The 15,599-nt window shown below is 40.3% G+C and overlaps 1 protein-coding gene across 2 annotated transcripts in view; it reads right to left on the bottom strand.

The window, feature by feature from the left end:
• ASCC3 (activating signal cointegrator 1 complex subunit 3) overlaps window positions 1-15,599 on the bottom strand; it is a 246,412-nt gene that overhangs the window by 217,812 nt on the left and 13,001 nt on the right. For both annotated transcript variants that reach the window (XM_072998402.2, XM_072998405.2), the window contains exons 3-5: window positions 13,605-13,755; window positions 9,329-9,912; window positions 360-477 (exon numbers count right to left, since the gene is read on the bottom strand). In XM_072998402.2, coding sequence (XP_072854503.2) covers window positions 360-477; window positions 9,329-9,912; window positions 13,605-13,755 — 853 coding nt within the window. The remainder of the gene's footprint in view (window positions 1-359; window positions 478-9,328; window positions 9,913-13,604; window positions 13,756-15,599) is intronic.

Below are 15,599 nucleotides of genomic sequence, written 5' to 3'. Positions count from 1 at the left end.
CACTTAATTACTTTCTTATAATATATATCCTGTCTTTGTCCCAGAGAAGGGACTCCAACTACCAAAAGCCCAGCCCGCAAGGCAAATAAACATTGACGTTGAAGGTAGCAAGCCAGCAACACATGAAAGAACACAAGTTGGAATTAAGAATTTAGTTAAACCACCAGGAACAGTCAAAGTTAGTCAAATTAAAGCTAAATAAACTTTTACCTGGTAGATGCTGTAGTTAGCATGTAGTACTACTTGTTTGGTGTCAAGACTCCATGATGTTCAAGAACTCAAATTGTTCTTCAGTTGGTGCCCTGAAGACTTACGTGAGATTCTAAACAACTATGTAAAATTGTGATTTAATACTTTACCTTGCAAAGATTGTAGCTTGTCATCTGGTCCAGAGAAAGATCTCTCTATAATTGTAGATCTATTCTGTAGGAGCTTCTCTATAAGTTCAAATCCCTCAGGTCCTAGTAACTCAAACAACTAAGCAGAGAGAAAAAGAAAAATCATCACACTACGAGTATAAAGTTTTGTGCAAAATATTCTGTACTTCTACTGCTTCTTTCAGGGGTGTTATACTAATTTTAGTTTTCAGAAATGAACATTTTCATTCATTTATGCTAATACTTCAACAACAATTTATGCTAACAACAACAGCATGAAGCTGCAAGCATGCATTGTACAGATGGCTTGTGTTATCAGCCATGACAAAACCACCTGCTTGTGAGGAATCCAATCCAGAATCCAATTCACACATGCAGACACCACCATCCACGTCCCTTTCTGCTAAGCACTGAAAATCAAATGTTTCTTACATAGTCAAAATATCAACTGCAACTTGTCAAAGGAGAGATGTTTATCATTAACTGAGAACTAAGGAGGCAATACATACACCTTGCTTTTCACTGAGTTAAAAGAAAAACCCTAAAGAAATGTAAAATGCAATCCTCAATAGAGCACTGAGCAACATGCCAGATGCTACTTGAAAAAGCAGGACCATACCCAAAGATATGTTGCTGTATGTACTGTTTGTGTGCTCTGCACTGTTCTGGGTTTCTTTGAGAGCAGAATTGTGTAGATAAATGAAAAGAAATAAAGAAATCCAATAGGGATAGCTAGTGAACCCATCTCATTTTTACATGTTACAAATGTTCAAGTAGGCTGGATTTTAAGACCCTCTGGGGAGGTGTTTCTTTTAGTCCTTACAGGTGTCTTAAATGAGAAAGGGTCCTCGCTGTTGGTGAGAGAGTATACATACATACATACATACATACATACATACATACATACATACATACATACATACATACATGCATACATGCATACATGCATACATGCATACATATTAATTAATTAATCAATCAATCAATCAATCAATTAATTTTTATCCACTAGATCACACCTTCTCTAATTAGAAATCTACTGTAGCTTTATTTTCAAAAAGCAGCACAATTCTTCCACACTGCTGTTTCTTCCTCATTTGTGCAGAGACAATCCAGTGGTGCTTCTAGAGTAGGAGAATCAGCTAAAGGGGGGTGTCGCTGCCCAAGGGATTCCATACTGCAGCTTAGGATAGTGGTGACGAATCTCCAGCACTCCAGATGTTTTAGACTACAGTTCCCACAGTCCTTTATCATTTGCAATAAAGACTATGGATTTTGGGAATTGTAGTCCAAATATATCTGGATTTTGAAAGATTCACCACCCTGGCTTAGTGTATATACACCTTGCTAGTAGTCATAGTTAAAATCCACCATATGCAACCTCATAATTTTCTGTATGACAAAGCAGAAACTTATCTTCCAAAACTGTTATATAATTTTGCATAACTTGTTCTCCTGAATTATAGTTTATTGATAACAAATCCATGCCCATTGTCTCCTTCACATCTATCTGCAATACAGCCACTTCTAGTTCAGAAATTATTAGACAATAATGTTTTAAAATCTGCAACTCTTTATTTCTAAAAATACTACATAATGCATGCAAATTAGTTTCTTGGTTTAACTTCACTTATATAAAACAATATCCAGTTTCAAAAGCCATATTCTTTTTCTCTCCTCCAAAGTCCCACATTCTTCTTGTATTTTCAAAGTAACTAATGAACAGGTACATGTTCCATACAAAGATTATTTTTAAAAAAATTATTCTGGACTGAATACATGAATTATGAAAAGCAGAACCTTATGATTTCTAAGCACAGACTAACAGCTGACGAGGAGAGAAAGAGCACATTTAGACAATGATGGGCCACATCTTCTGGCACATTTATATTTAAATATGTTCCAACTGTACTTCTGAAAACAGGCAATCTTTCCAAAACTGATAGTATCGTTGTGGTTTAAAAGTCACATATTGAATGAATCTTCCCAAATAAAACACACCTTCTGATACTAAGAACACCCTCATGTTGTCACTGCTTTCATTTCTTCCATGCAGAGACAAGGAAATTTGTTATTGCCAGAATACGTATAATTAACATTAATAAAAATTATAAAGCCATGATATTCAGTTATCAACACTCAAAAAATCACAATAATCTCTTTAAGTAAACATCACAGTAGCACTAATTACAAATGCATCTTGACACTATTTTGATAAACGTAGTACAAGCATCTAACCCTAACCCTAACAATATCCTACACCAGTATATGGCTCAGTGGCTTAGGTGCCTGGCTGCAGAGCCGGAGGTTGAGAGAGTTCAGTTCCCCACTCTGCCTCTCTGACAGGGGCTGGACTCAATGATCCATAGAGTCCCTTTCAGCTCTGTATTTTTGAGATGATGATGATAATATTAAAAGTGTTATATATGGTGCACCACTGACTACCTCTAGATTAACGATGCCCTGTAGAAGAAAGTCAAGGATTCAAAGCAGCTCAAATGAACTTTGAGGTTACGTTTTTCAAACAATAAACTAGCATGCCACTTAGCAAACCACTTTTGAAATTCACAACAGTTCCTCACAGCCATGAAAACCTGTTCCTTTTAAAAGGAGAGGAGCAAAATTATACCTAAAGCAGATATTTTTAACCCAACTATTGTAGCTATCGCCATTCTCATTAGTTCTAGCAAATGGCAAGTTACTGCAACAACATAAAGCTCTCAAAACCTACTTGAAACTATGTAGGTGAAGATTAGCCAAGCGATACAGCTTAGCCAAGAGAAAAAGAAAAGAAATGATGATGGGGGGATAAAAGCTACATGACGAAGAAACTACAAAAAGTGTCCAGGTAATTGGAACATAGCTGAAAATATGTGCCAAAATATTCTACATCTGACTAAACTCCAAGATATATTTGTAGGCATGGCAACTGTAAATAGTACAACCTATTAAAAGCTGTTGATGACATCAAGTATCAGGATTCTATACTTCGATTTCCACCTATTCAAGTAATTACCAACATTGCAATACAGTTCTAACCTAAAAGTAAAATGGATCAAAACTAATTTAGCTTTCATTACTGAGATTACTTTATTTTTTTCCTCCATCACCATGATCACACCATTTCACTATTAATATTACATTTATAAGTAGTACTAATTTACATAATGAGCATATCAAGTTTAGAGCAATCTGCATTAGTTTCCAAAAATGAATTTTAGTTCCAATTTTATTATAACTTTTTCCTTGTTCAAAAGAAACCAATTGATTATAATACAGATCAGCAACTTTGTCCATGGTAGCATGGAAAGCAGCTGTGAACTGAGTGCTCTGAGAAAAACCTTTTGGTTCTGGCTCAAACAGAAAGAAAGCAGCAGCTGGAAGGCATCTGGAAGTCTAAGATGTTGATCCATTTAGAGAAAGGGCAGCAGTTAATATCAAGAAACTAAGTCCTGGATGCCATTGGAGAGTGTTATGCCAGCAGGGAACATGGACCGGCTGGAGAGCAAGATTTTAAAGCATCTGGTTTGAGACAATTAAAACCCAAGTTTCCCACTGTTGTAAACAAGAGCACATGCTGGATTTTCAAGCATTTGTGTGTGTTATAATTTGGAAAATACAAAAAGCTGTCAAGAGTTCACACCTTTTAATTTCCCTTTAAAACACATGTTCCAGAACAGTATTTAGCCTACATTTGCACAAGTAAAAGATTTATTTCTCTCTGGTTATGGCACTTCTTTACGGAAGAAGCTCCATCTGTATTTACTGTAATAACAAAATGCAACTCCTAAAAGCAATGAGAATAAATGCAAAAGAAAAACTTTTTAAAGATGCAAAGCATTAAAACTTCATTATGATTTTACCCATTCTTCTACTCCAGGAGTGTGTGATCTCAGAAAAGGTGAAAGACATTTTTCTGATCTGCAAGCAGTCCAAGAGCTTCTCACTCAAGGAGAACTGGAAAATTCCATATTTAATGTAATCTTTAGAACTAATGTAATGAACATGTACTGTAAGAGATGCTACGATGGATTTTTGTTAACTGAAAGGTTTTTAACAAAAAACCTAATTAAACAGTGTGCAAAATAAATAATCAGGGTACAGGTGGCCCCAGGGTATGGGAAACCCCTCAAAAGACAGCAAAATTGCCCTCGTGGCCCCTAGAGGGCCCAAGGGAAGTTTGGAGCAAACGGAGGGTGACTTGGCAGCCTGGGGTGCATGAGACAGCATTGAAAATGGGTCAGGGAGCTACATACAACCCACAGGCTATATGTGCTTATACTTGCTCTACTTTCTCAAAGAGTTCATCGCCCCTAAACTCTCCCCAAGCTCACCTTACATCCCAAATCAAAGAGTATCCTCTTTCTGAAAAGAAGTGATAAGCAGCCATCTTTTAAGACACCAAAATGCATACATCTTTTGAACTGAGGGCAGTCCAGACTCTCAGAAAGAAGACCTGAATCATGGGACTCTAGATAAATGGATGGATAAACTGCCTTCTAAGTAGTCTAGCTGAACTAAGCTTCAATTGCCTCCCTGCCAATTGGTTAACTGTGACATCATGCATCTTCTTCAGTCATACTTGTTGTTTTTTCTGTAGCAAACTGCCAGATGGAGATGATCCTCCTGTTGCTCTGAAGCCCATTTTTCAAACATATCAGATACAATCTGCACCAAGGAATTTATCAGAACCATATATTTAATATGTAGTAGTCTAACACATCAACTATTGTTCCTGGCTGTGAGCCTATCCAACTACCTTCTTGTATTTAAAAACATATCCTGATGACAGGAATGAGTTTGCTCCCAAACAAATCAAAAGACTGCCCTGTACATAAAATATTGAAAACTACATTTCCAAATCAATGGCAATACTAAGAACAAAACAACAAATAACCATCCCGTTCTCCAAATAACACCCCATGGATCAAGTTAATCTGCAGTCAAATTACAATGCTATTATACAGTAATTCAGAAGCTATTCATCTTTTAAAATGTTCTCTGTTTTACTACTTTATTTGAAAAACTTGGGAGATTTACTGGAACTTCACTGAAGGTCCATACACTAACACAAGAGAGATTAATGTGGGAAGAAAATCATTTGTTTCTCCTAAGCATCAACTATTCCAAATAAGCATACATACATATGTACAGTATCTAGATACATACATATATGATATCAACTGGGCTTAAATCTTTATTCAATTATTCAAAAAACCCTCTGTTTCATGAATTTGGAATATCATGCTACTGTTTTGAAACACCAGGAAATGGTCCAGTATTGCTACACAATATCATGCCCATGTTGCCAGCAGGAAAAGAATCCCAAGCTTTACATACCAAAGATCAGCCTGAATATTCACAGCACTATTGGTAGCAGTCAAGATGGTCTACAACAGTGGTTCTTAACTTGGGCGATATTGCCCCCTCAGGGGGCAATTTCATTTTTCAGGGTGGCAATGGAATGAAAAGGGATGACATAGGAGCAAAGGAACAGAAGGGGGCAATAGGGGGTGATGGAGCCACCACGCCGTCTCCGCTATTGAGGAAGTTATCATTGCCCCCCGTCCCCACGCCGCCAGATCCAGAGCAACTGGTGCTGGCAGCGCATGTGGTGCTGCTGCCGCCGCTGCCGTTCAGGAAGTTATCATCGCCCCCTCCCCGCAGTGCCGCCGCGCCGCCCCTGCAGGGAGGGGGGCAATGATAACTTCCTCAATGGCTCAAGGGGTTGTTTCTTTCAAAAACATTAAGAACCACTGGTGTCTACAAGATACACTCTTGTGTTCACCACCATTCACAAAGAGATACCAAGCAAGGAAAAATCCCTGAAGCTGACTCCTTTTTCATGAGCTACCCATTTCTCATCCAAACATAAAGCAATTATCATGTCTGTTTTTTGACATGTGTGAATGGTAATGAATACAAGAGGGTGCCTTGTAGATGATCTTAACTGCTGTCATTGGTGACATCAACATGCAGGATGCCTTTTGGTATGTAAAGCTTGGCATCCTTTTTCCTGCTGACAATGAGGGCACAATATTGGGCCATTTTTTGGTGTTTTGAATCATGGATACTGAAGCATAATACCCCACATTCATAACACAGAGGTTTTTCCAGAGCTGAATATTTAACATGATTGCCTGCACCTGGGCCTGCAAGTGTGTAATACAAGGATATGCCGATATCATCTTATCTAATTTGTATCTAAATATTTGCTATACATTTTTCTTTAAAAATCCTAGTGTCCCCTAATGAGCCTTCCAAGTCATGCTCCTATAATCAATATCGATACATCAAATATGAATAAACCTGATAGCCAAAAACAATATATCACAGATAGCTTTGTCCCAACAAGTGATGAAGAAAGGAATATGCAATTGAGATAATTTTTCTTTGGAAAAAGAATTTACCATAGAACCCCCCTCCCCCTTATTCACAAGGGATTGGTTCCAAGCCCCTGCGGATGCTGAAAAACACAGAGTGGTATTTTAATAGCAAATGTTATACATAGCATGGTTCCTGGCTCCCTCTATCAGCCAGTTCTGGTAACTTCATTGTTAAAAATATATATTTTCTTTGAATTAATATTTTCAGATTGTGGTTAAGTGAATCAGTGGATACTGATCCTGCAGATAAAAGGGCCCTATTGTATATCAGATTACTAAATCAGAAGGAACAATAACATGCCTGTAACTAGGGAACAGACCAATAGAAAAGAAAACAAATAGAACAGTGGGACTGTCAAAGCTCAATTGTTGGACACAAACTGTCATTTATGTGGTTTAGGGTGGAATAGGTACACCTGAGTCATCTACTACAACTATACTGCTATCGTTCCCCTCCTATAACTCACAGGGCATTTAATTATTTTTTAAAAATAGAAGAGAACTCACACAGGAATTTAAGTTTGCAAGTACTCTGTTGATTTATACCAAGGAGCGGGTCCATGGAACATCTCAATCTCATTTTATCTTCACAAAAGTTTTATGGACACAAACAGGTTCACAATTTTTGCTTAGCTAAGCCAAAGGCAAATAAACAAATACAAATCTTTGATAATGAAGCTGACCTGTATAACTACCATATATTGTTTTAACCTCATTTGTATGCATTGTAATCGAGTCCTATTTGCTTCACTTTTTAAATTTTTATTTCGCATATCACAATACTTAATTTTTGTTGTTAGCCTCCTTGATTACCACTTGCTGGAGAGCTGAATATCAGGCCATTTCCTGGCGTTCTGAATCATAGATAAAGAAGCACAATATCACACATTCTTAAAATGGAGAGTTTTTAAAGAACTGAATTTCTTTCTTTCTTTCTTTCTTTCTTTCTTTCTTTCTTTCTTTCTTTCTTTCTTTCTTTCTTTCTTTCTTTCTTTCTTTCTTTCTTTCTTACTTACTTACTTACTTACTTACTTACTTACTTACTTATTAGATTTATATACCGCCCATCTAGAACATGTCTACTTCTTAAAACATAAGTTTAAGTATACATATGCTACACACAAATTCAAACAGAAATTTCCCTCAGAGAATTACCTAGTATTAGAGGATCCCAGAAGATATGCACATGATATGTATTATAGTTGCTGGGAGAGGACAGAAGCAAAAACAGCTTTGGTTTCAGGCATTAGCGGAACTAACCTGATATCACAAAGTTGCAACAATGTATCTACTTTGCAATGCTCTTAGTGGTAAGCCTATTCTACACATGCTCAGTCTTAAAACAGAGTGGTTGTTTTTCCCATTTGAAAGGCCTTTTTTTGAGGATCAATATTTCAACCCCTGCAGCCTAGATTCTTTCCAAATAAAAAAAGCAGGTGGGAAGGACCATTCTCTTTCAAGATAAACATGACCGGTCTTTTCAATTTGTATGAACTATTTTAAATCTGGGGACATTTAGGATTGCTTCTTTCTGCACAGGAGGGAACAGTTTTGTTTTTAAACATTGTAACTCGAAAACCCTTTGCCCATCTTCTCCAAATCTGGCACAGAGGAAGAGCAGACTGACCACTACATCGGCACCACTTTTGGTGCTGATCTGAAGTCCCGTTCCAAAGTTCTAATTATTTACCTAGGCTGCCCATATTTTTAGTTTGTAGAATGCTGATTTGCTCTACAGCAAAAAACATATTTGCACTACTGTGCAGCTATTATTACTATCATACCTTGGGGCTCTTTAAATCAAATTTGTGCTTTTTGCATTCACTGCCACTATTTTGAGAAACAGATTATTTCCCTACAACAGCTTTCTAGCTCTAACTCATCTTGTATTCTTCCAACAAAAAGGTAGCTGGATTTTCTTCACAAGACACCTTTATTTTGCCCTGCCAATTTCTGAGTTTCTTCTAGATGTGACAGATCACACATGGTGGTGCTATAGAGCAGTCTTCCCATAATTAAATCCCAAACTGCCCTCTCTTGCACAGTAAGCCAAATGGAATAAGCAATAGGAATAACAAACTCAAGATCACATTCAGTGTGGGACCAATCTTCCCGTATCTATGAATGCCATTAACATTTTCAATTGATTCAAAATGTCATTTGATTTGCATTAAAAACAGGAACTGACTACAGTTTATATATTATCTCACTGCAACTTTTCTAACAAGCTGAGGTACCATCACTCCACAATAAACAGGTAGAAACGTTTCCTTGAAATACCCTCATGCCATATCCAGATGAACTGTTTCATAGAGCACTTTAAAGAGCAGCACATTTCTTGCAAAGAACTTTCTTAAATATCTCTTTTCCATTTTATGAGCTTTTCCAAGGAGGTTCTTGGCCCTCAGAAAATGCATTTGTGGGATCACAGATATTTCAGTGGGAGAGTGGGAAAGCCCTATTGGGCAAATGACTTCTACTCAAGTACCCTGTATATTCAAGCTACTTATTAAGCTGTTCATATTAAAACTACATGAATACTGTGGACATTTATTTGTATCATACCTCATTCTGAAGCTCATCACCACTTCTTTGTGAAGCAAGCATCTCATATAATGTACAGCAAAGATGTTCCACTGCTGGACCTCCAGAAGATCCCTTTAATGATTCGTTCAGGTATTTCCCAACCTCACACCACAGAAATGAATCGTCCACTTTTTCTGGTGACTTCAAGCCAGAGCTTTCATCATAGCAGTTTGAGAAGTGTTCCAAATGGTTATTCTGAAATTTCTTGTAATCCAAGGTCACAAATTCCTGTCCCTCCGTTTCACCATTTACTGGCAGTTCTTCAAAGAAATCCAAATCAAACATATCAAACGAAAAGGCAATGTTTTTACCAAAACACAGTTTTGTGTTACCATTTCGCTCTTCTGACATCTGCAGAAGGGCAGCAAGCTGTTCTTCGGTAAAGTGAGAAACAATCCGGCAGGTGGCATCACAGGCAGCGGTAGCAGAAGATGATGGAAAGGGCCCAAACATCTGCTTGATGACTTTGGTCTCCTCATGGCCAACATAGTCCTTTGTGTGAAATATTGTAAAAAGGAAAACTGCACCACTTTCAATCACTTCCTGTCCATTTTCAGTTCCCACTGTACAGAAAACGAAAGAGGAAAACATGATATCTCTACATACTAACCATTTTTTTTGTACTGAAGCTACATCTGACTGCTTCTGTAACCATCTAGTAAGTCCTTAAAGTAGGTGTGCTGAACCTGTGAACCTACTGATGGTGCCTGGCATAACCTCCCATGTGTTCTGGCCAGCATAGTCAATTGTTAGACATAAAGTGAGTTGCCACAGTTTCTTCATCCCTGAAGCAAAGAAACAGAAAGGAAAAATCTAGCCTTCAGAATAAACTGCCTCCAAGAATGAAATCCTAGGAAACTGAAGAAGCAAATCCACTTTCTTAGATCAAATCTATATGCTACGAAGACTGATGTATCAAACAATATAATTACAAGAATGCTACTGAGGGAGGACAAAGTAAGAGATCATACTTTTCTAACACTTCTACTTCAGTTCCTAACATGTACTGAACTAATGTATCAAAACAAAGAGTCTGCCAAGACCTCTCCGTAATGTGCTAGAATGGGCAGGGAACTTTTGATGTAGGGATAAGGAGTTTGGGCAGGAATACTGCCATACCTCTCCACTGGAACCCTTCTAAATAAGACAGACAGAAAGTGCAATACTGCTGAAGAGTCTCTTCCCCCCCCCCCCCCCCCCCGGTATGATACAGGCAGGGAGCAGTTACTGGCTAGGCTCTTCCTTTTAATATATAGATTAATCAGCAGGCTTTGCAAAACTTTTCCAACACTCCCAAGATATCTGCATACAGCTACAAACTTTGGACCTTTTGCCAAAATAAGATGCGGGGTCTCCAAACTAGCACAAAAGACAAGTCCAAATTTCAGAACTTAAGCAAATGTTACACGGTCTACCTTGCTGAAAAGACAGAAAAAAATTTTTAAAAAATTTTATATAGATTTTGGTCTTTTACTTTTATTTGTAGTCAAGGTAAGGCTCTAGATTAAAAAATTCAGTTTTCATATCTTTGACATATTTAGTTCAATGCTTTATTTTATGAGACTGAAAATAGAGCAACAAGAATACAAATGTTAATTTGAATAAGAACTTTTATTTGACTTGAATTACAAGTTGGACAGTGACCTAGTATTTCTATTTGACAGAATATTTTCTGCAGCTAACACTTTCACTACCGAAAGCAGCATAAAAAGAGAAAGACAAAATATGATATGGATTGTCTCCATAAGGAAAGCCACAGCTTTACAAGAGCTGAGAGGGCTATTGAGGACAAAACATTTTAGAGATCAATTATTCATATGGTCATCGTAAGTTGGAGGTGATTCGAGAGCAAGAGAGTCTCGTGGAACAGTGGTTAAACTGTAGTATTGCAGCCTAGCTCTGCTTATATGACGAGAGTTCAGTCTCAACAGGTTCAGATAGCCAGCTCAAGGTTGAATCAGCCTTTTATCCTTCCAAGGTTAGTAAAATGAGAACCCAGCTTACTGGGGTGGGATTGGGGGGGACAAAGTGTTCCTTGCATAATTATGTTGTAAACCACCCAGAGAGTGCTCTAGAACAGTGGTTTTCAAACGGATCCCCAGATGTTCTTGGACCGCAATTCCCAGAAGCTTTCACCACTAGCTGTACTTGGTAGGATTTCTAGGGAGTTACAGTCCGAGAAAATCTGGGGATGCAAGTTTGAGAACTACTGCTCTAGTGCTATGGGGTGATATATAAGGCAAGGCAAAACAACAACAAAACTTACAATTCGCAGCTACCATCAGTGACCTAGTCCACAACAATTAAAATTGCTATTACAGTTTACCCATGATTTTTTTTACTGTAACAAATCCATCATATATATGAAGCAGATTAGAAGATATGCTCATGCATACACATATTAAGTGTACAAAAATGTACATCTCTCTTGAAAGCTATGGGTTTTTGAGGAGGCTACTGACATGATATTGACAAGGTGTAATAGTGTTTCTAGGCAAAGCAGAACAACATCTAGCTTCACTGGCCATTCCCTAATAAAGAACAGTCTGTTAAAATACCAGTTAACACAAGTAGCTTCTGCAGATTAAGCTAAGGTGTTCCATAGAGTCACCTCCCAACTTCTCCACGTTTAAATTTGGTTGACAAGGCTGATCTCCTGATCTGTCTAGAATTACCTCTCATAGAAGGGAAATGTTCATTTAAAGCCAAAAAAATTGAGAATGGAAGATATACCCTCAATAGCACAGATGTTCAGAAAACAGATCACCCTCTCACCTTGTTGATCAGAAACATTTTTATAACTTGGGATGGATATTATGATGCTAGATTTTCCCTTGTTATCAATACAAATGGAAAAGAAAGGTCATCTCTCTCTGAATTTTCTTGCTTTGGGGGTATAGGTTTGACAACAACATTCCTTAGGCAGAAATTGTTTCTATCTCTCAAAAACTTCTTTGGCCTTTGAAACTTTTAAACATACAGACACTGGTGCTGGAATGGTGGTCTGTCTTTACTGAATTATTGAAGAGAAAAAAAATAGAGCCACTGAAGAAATAAATGAAAGACAGAATTAACAGCAACTTTGACTCTTTGGATTCACTGTACAAAGCAGAGCCACTTATCCCAACCAGGAAAAAGCAAAAGAAACGTAAAAAACAAAGAAGACAAAAACACTGTGGCATATATCTGAGGAAGTGGACTTGTCCATGAAGGTAAAGGTTCCCCTTGACATTTAGTCCAGTCATGTCCAACTCTAGGGCACGGTGCTCATCCCCGTTTCCAAGCCATAGAGCCAGCGTTTGTCCGAAGACAGTTTCTGTGTTCACGTGGCCAGTGTGACTAGAGACAGAACGCCGTTACCTTCCCACCATGGTGGTACCTATTTATCTACTCGCATTTTCACATGCTTTCAAACTGCTAGGTTGGCAGGAGCTGGGACAAGCGACAGGAGCTCACTCCATCACGTGGATTCTATCTTACAACTGCTGGTCTTCTGACCTTGCAGCACAGAGTCTCCTGCAGTTTAACCTGCAGTACCACCACGTCCCTAAAACCATTATCCATGAAAGCTGACATTAAAATACAGCAATCAGTCTTTAAGGTGCTACGGTGATTTTTTTTAAAAAAAAATTGTGTTTTTTTTTTTATTTACCTGATATGCTAGCACAGAATGCCATAGCAACCTCTTCTAAAACTTTTCCTAACCAGTTCTAACTGGATCTCTAAGGACATTGTTCACAAAGTGGAGGGAGTTGCCATTTAAGCTTTTCTCTTAAAGATACAGGTCTGGCACAACATGTGATATCACTCATTAATCTCCTTTCATAGGATGTTACTTTATTGTTCAAACTGTTCACCTACTAAACAATCTGGGATAAGAGGCACCCACCAACTGCTAGTCAAGGGTGGAAAGGGTAGAAAAAACACATTGATCACCTGTTAACTGTTCCTCTACGTTTCCATTGGGTAAAAGACATAATAAGATATTTAACTTTAAGCAGGTGGCAGGATTGAGAGAGAGAACTACAACATTGTTGACCAACAGCTTAATAAAAAGGTAGGAAAACTGGGAAATAGAATTGCAGTTTTGATAAAACTGTGATAAAACTCTCACACTCACAGTCTCTACCTTTCATTCCTATGGAGTGGAGGACATGGAAATCTGTACTCAGCTATTACTATGACAGCCAGAACCATAATTCTACACAGCTAAAAGAACCATATAAAACAAGAACAATTCTAAATTATCACTTACCTATTTGTTTGGCAGCTTGTACTATTATCTTTAAATCCTCATGTAAAGATGGCTGGTTTTCCTTGCTGGAATTGTCATCAACAAATTTGACTATTTTCTTCCAAGTAAGACCGGAATTCGATAACTGTTCTTGTAACTTAAACCTTTTATTCTGAACACAAACATTAGTGCTTGTTAAGTAGCTAAAAAACAGTGTTTTCCTTGAACAAATTGATCTTCTACACGGGAAATTTTAAAAATCAAACTACCTATTATACTGCTCCAGGTGTAAAAATGTTTTGAAAGCATATAATTTTTCCCAAAGTCCTGTGGGACCTTTGAGATTAACACATTTACTTCAAGGTGAACTTTAATGGATTACTTGTTCAGGCCCACGGAGCACATTAGAGTCCATAGGTTTATATGAACAGTATACAGTGGGGTCTTGACTTAAGAACGGCTCAAGTTAAGAACATTTTGACTTAAGAACCACTCTCATAGGAAAATATTGACTTGACTTACATACTTAGATTTGAGTTACGAACTGAAAAAAAACCCACGTGGGAGGCAGGGAAAGTGCAAAATTTGAACTTTCAGTTAACTGTTGGCCAGTGAAAAGGGTGCCTGTCTGCTTCCTCACTCCTCCCAGCGTTTAGAGAGTGGATTGGGAGACAGTCTTCAGACTGCCTGGTCCTGTACTGCCTGGACTGTACAGTGGTGCCTCGTATAACGAGTGCCCCGTTTAACGACGAATTCGCATAGCGATGGCAAAAATGCCATCGCTTTTGCGATCGTATAACGAAGGTGCCTATGGGGAAAAATCGCTTTGCGATGTTTTCCCCGTAAGCACCATTTTCCCCCAGCTGAGCGGCGGGAGCCTCCAAAGGAGCGCTCCCGCCACTCAGCTGGGGGAAAATGCCTGCGGTGGCCTTCGAAGGACCCTTCCGAAGGGTCCTTTTGAGGCCACCGCGGGGGGAGGGCGGGGGGATCCGATGCCTGTCAGGCATCCCGGGCTTGTATCCCACCCGCCGCCGGTTACCCAGCCTTGGGTAACCGGCGGCGGGTGGGATACAAGCCCGGGATGCCTGAAAGGCATCCGGATCCCCCCGCTCTCCCACTCTCCCCCCGCCGCCTTGGATCGGACCCGCGGGGGCTAGCCCTGCCATGGCTGGACTCCCAAGAGTCCAGCCATGCCCGGGGTAGCCCCCGCGGGTCGGATCCAAGCCGGATCCAAGCCGCGGGGGGAAGGTGGGGAGACCCGATGCCTGTCAGGCATCCTGGGCTGGGCAGCGCGGGGCGGCAGGGACAGGGTGGAGGGATCCCGAAGGTTTCCAGGCTTTTGCCTGGAAGCCTGCGGGATCCCTCCCCCACCCTGTCCCCTTCGCTGGCAGCCACCCCTCGCTGCTTTCCCCAGCCTGGATCGGGCTCCTGGGAGTCCGATCTGGGCTAGGGAAGGCAGCGCGGGGCGGCGGGGACAGGGAGGAGGAGTCCTGAAGCCTTCGGGATCCCTCCCCCACCCTGTCCCTTCGCTGGCAGCCACCCCTCGCTGCTTTTCCCAGCCTGGATCGGGCTCCTGGGAGTCCGATCTGGGCTAGGGAAGGCAGCGCGGGGCGGCGGGGACAGGGAGGAGGAGTCCTGAAGCCTTCGGCATTCCCCTTCCTCCCTGTCCCCTTCGCTGGCAGCCACCCCTCGCTGCTTTTCCCAGCCTGGATCGGGCTCCTGGGAGTCCGATCTCGGCTAGGAAAGGCAGCGCGGGGCGGCGGGGACAGGGAGGAGGAGTCCTGAAGCCTTCAGGATCCCTCCCCCACCCTGTCCCCTTCGCTGGCAGCCACCCCTCGCTGCTTTTCCCAGCCTGGATCGGGCTCCTGGGAGTCCGATCTGGGCTAGGAAAGGCAGCGCGGGGCGGCGGGGACAGGGAGGAGGAGTCCTGAAGCCTTCGGCATTCCCCTTCCTCCCTGTCCCCTTCGCTGGCAGCCACCCCTCGCTGCTTTTCCCAGCCTGGATCGGGCTCCTGGG

This window comes from Pogona vitticeps, chromosome 1, assembly GCF_051106095.1.
Source record: "Pogona vitticeps strain Pit_001003342236 chromosome 1, PviZW2.1, whole genome shotgun sequence".
Lineage (NCBI taxonomy): Eukaryota > Metazoa > Chordata > Lepidosauria > Squamata > Agamidae > Pogona > Pogona vitticeps.
This window is presented reverse-complemented; position numbering and strand designations above follow the sequence as displayed.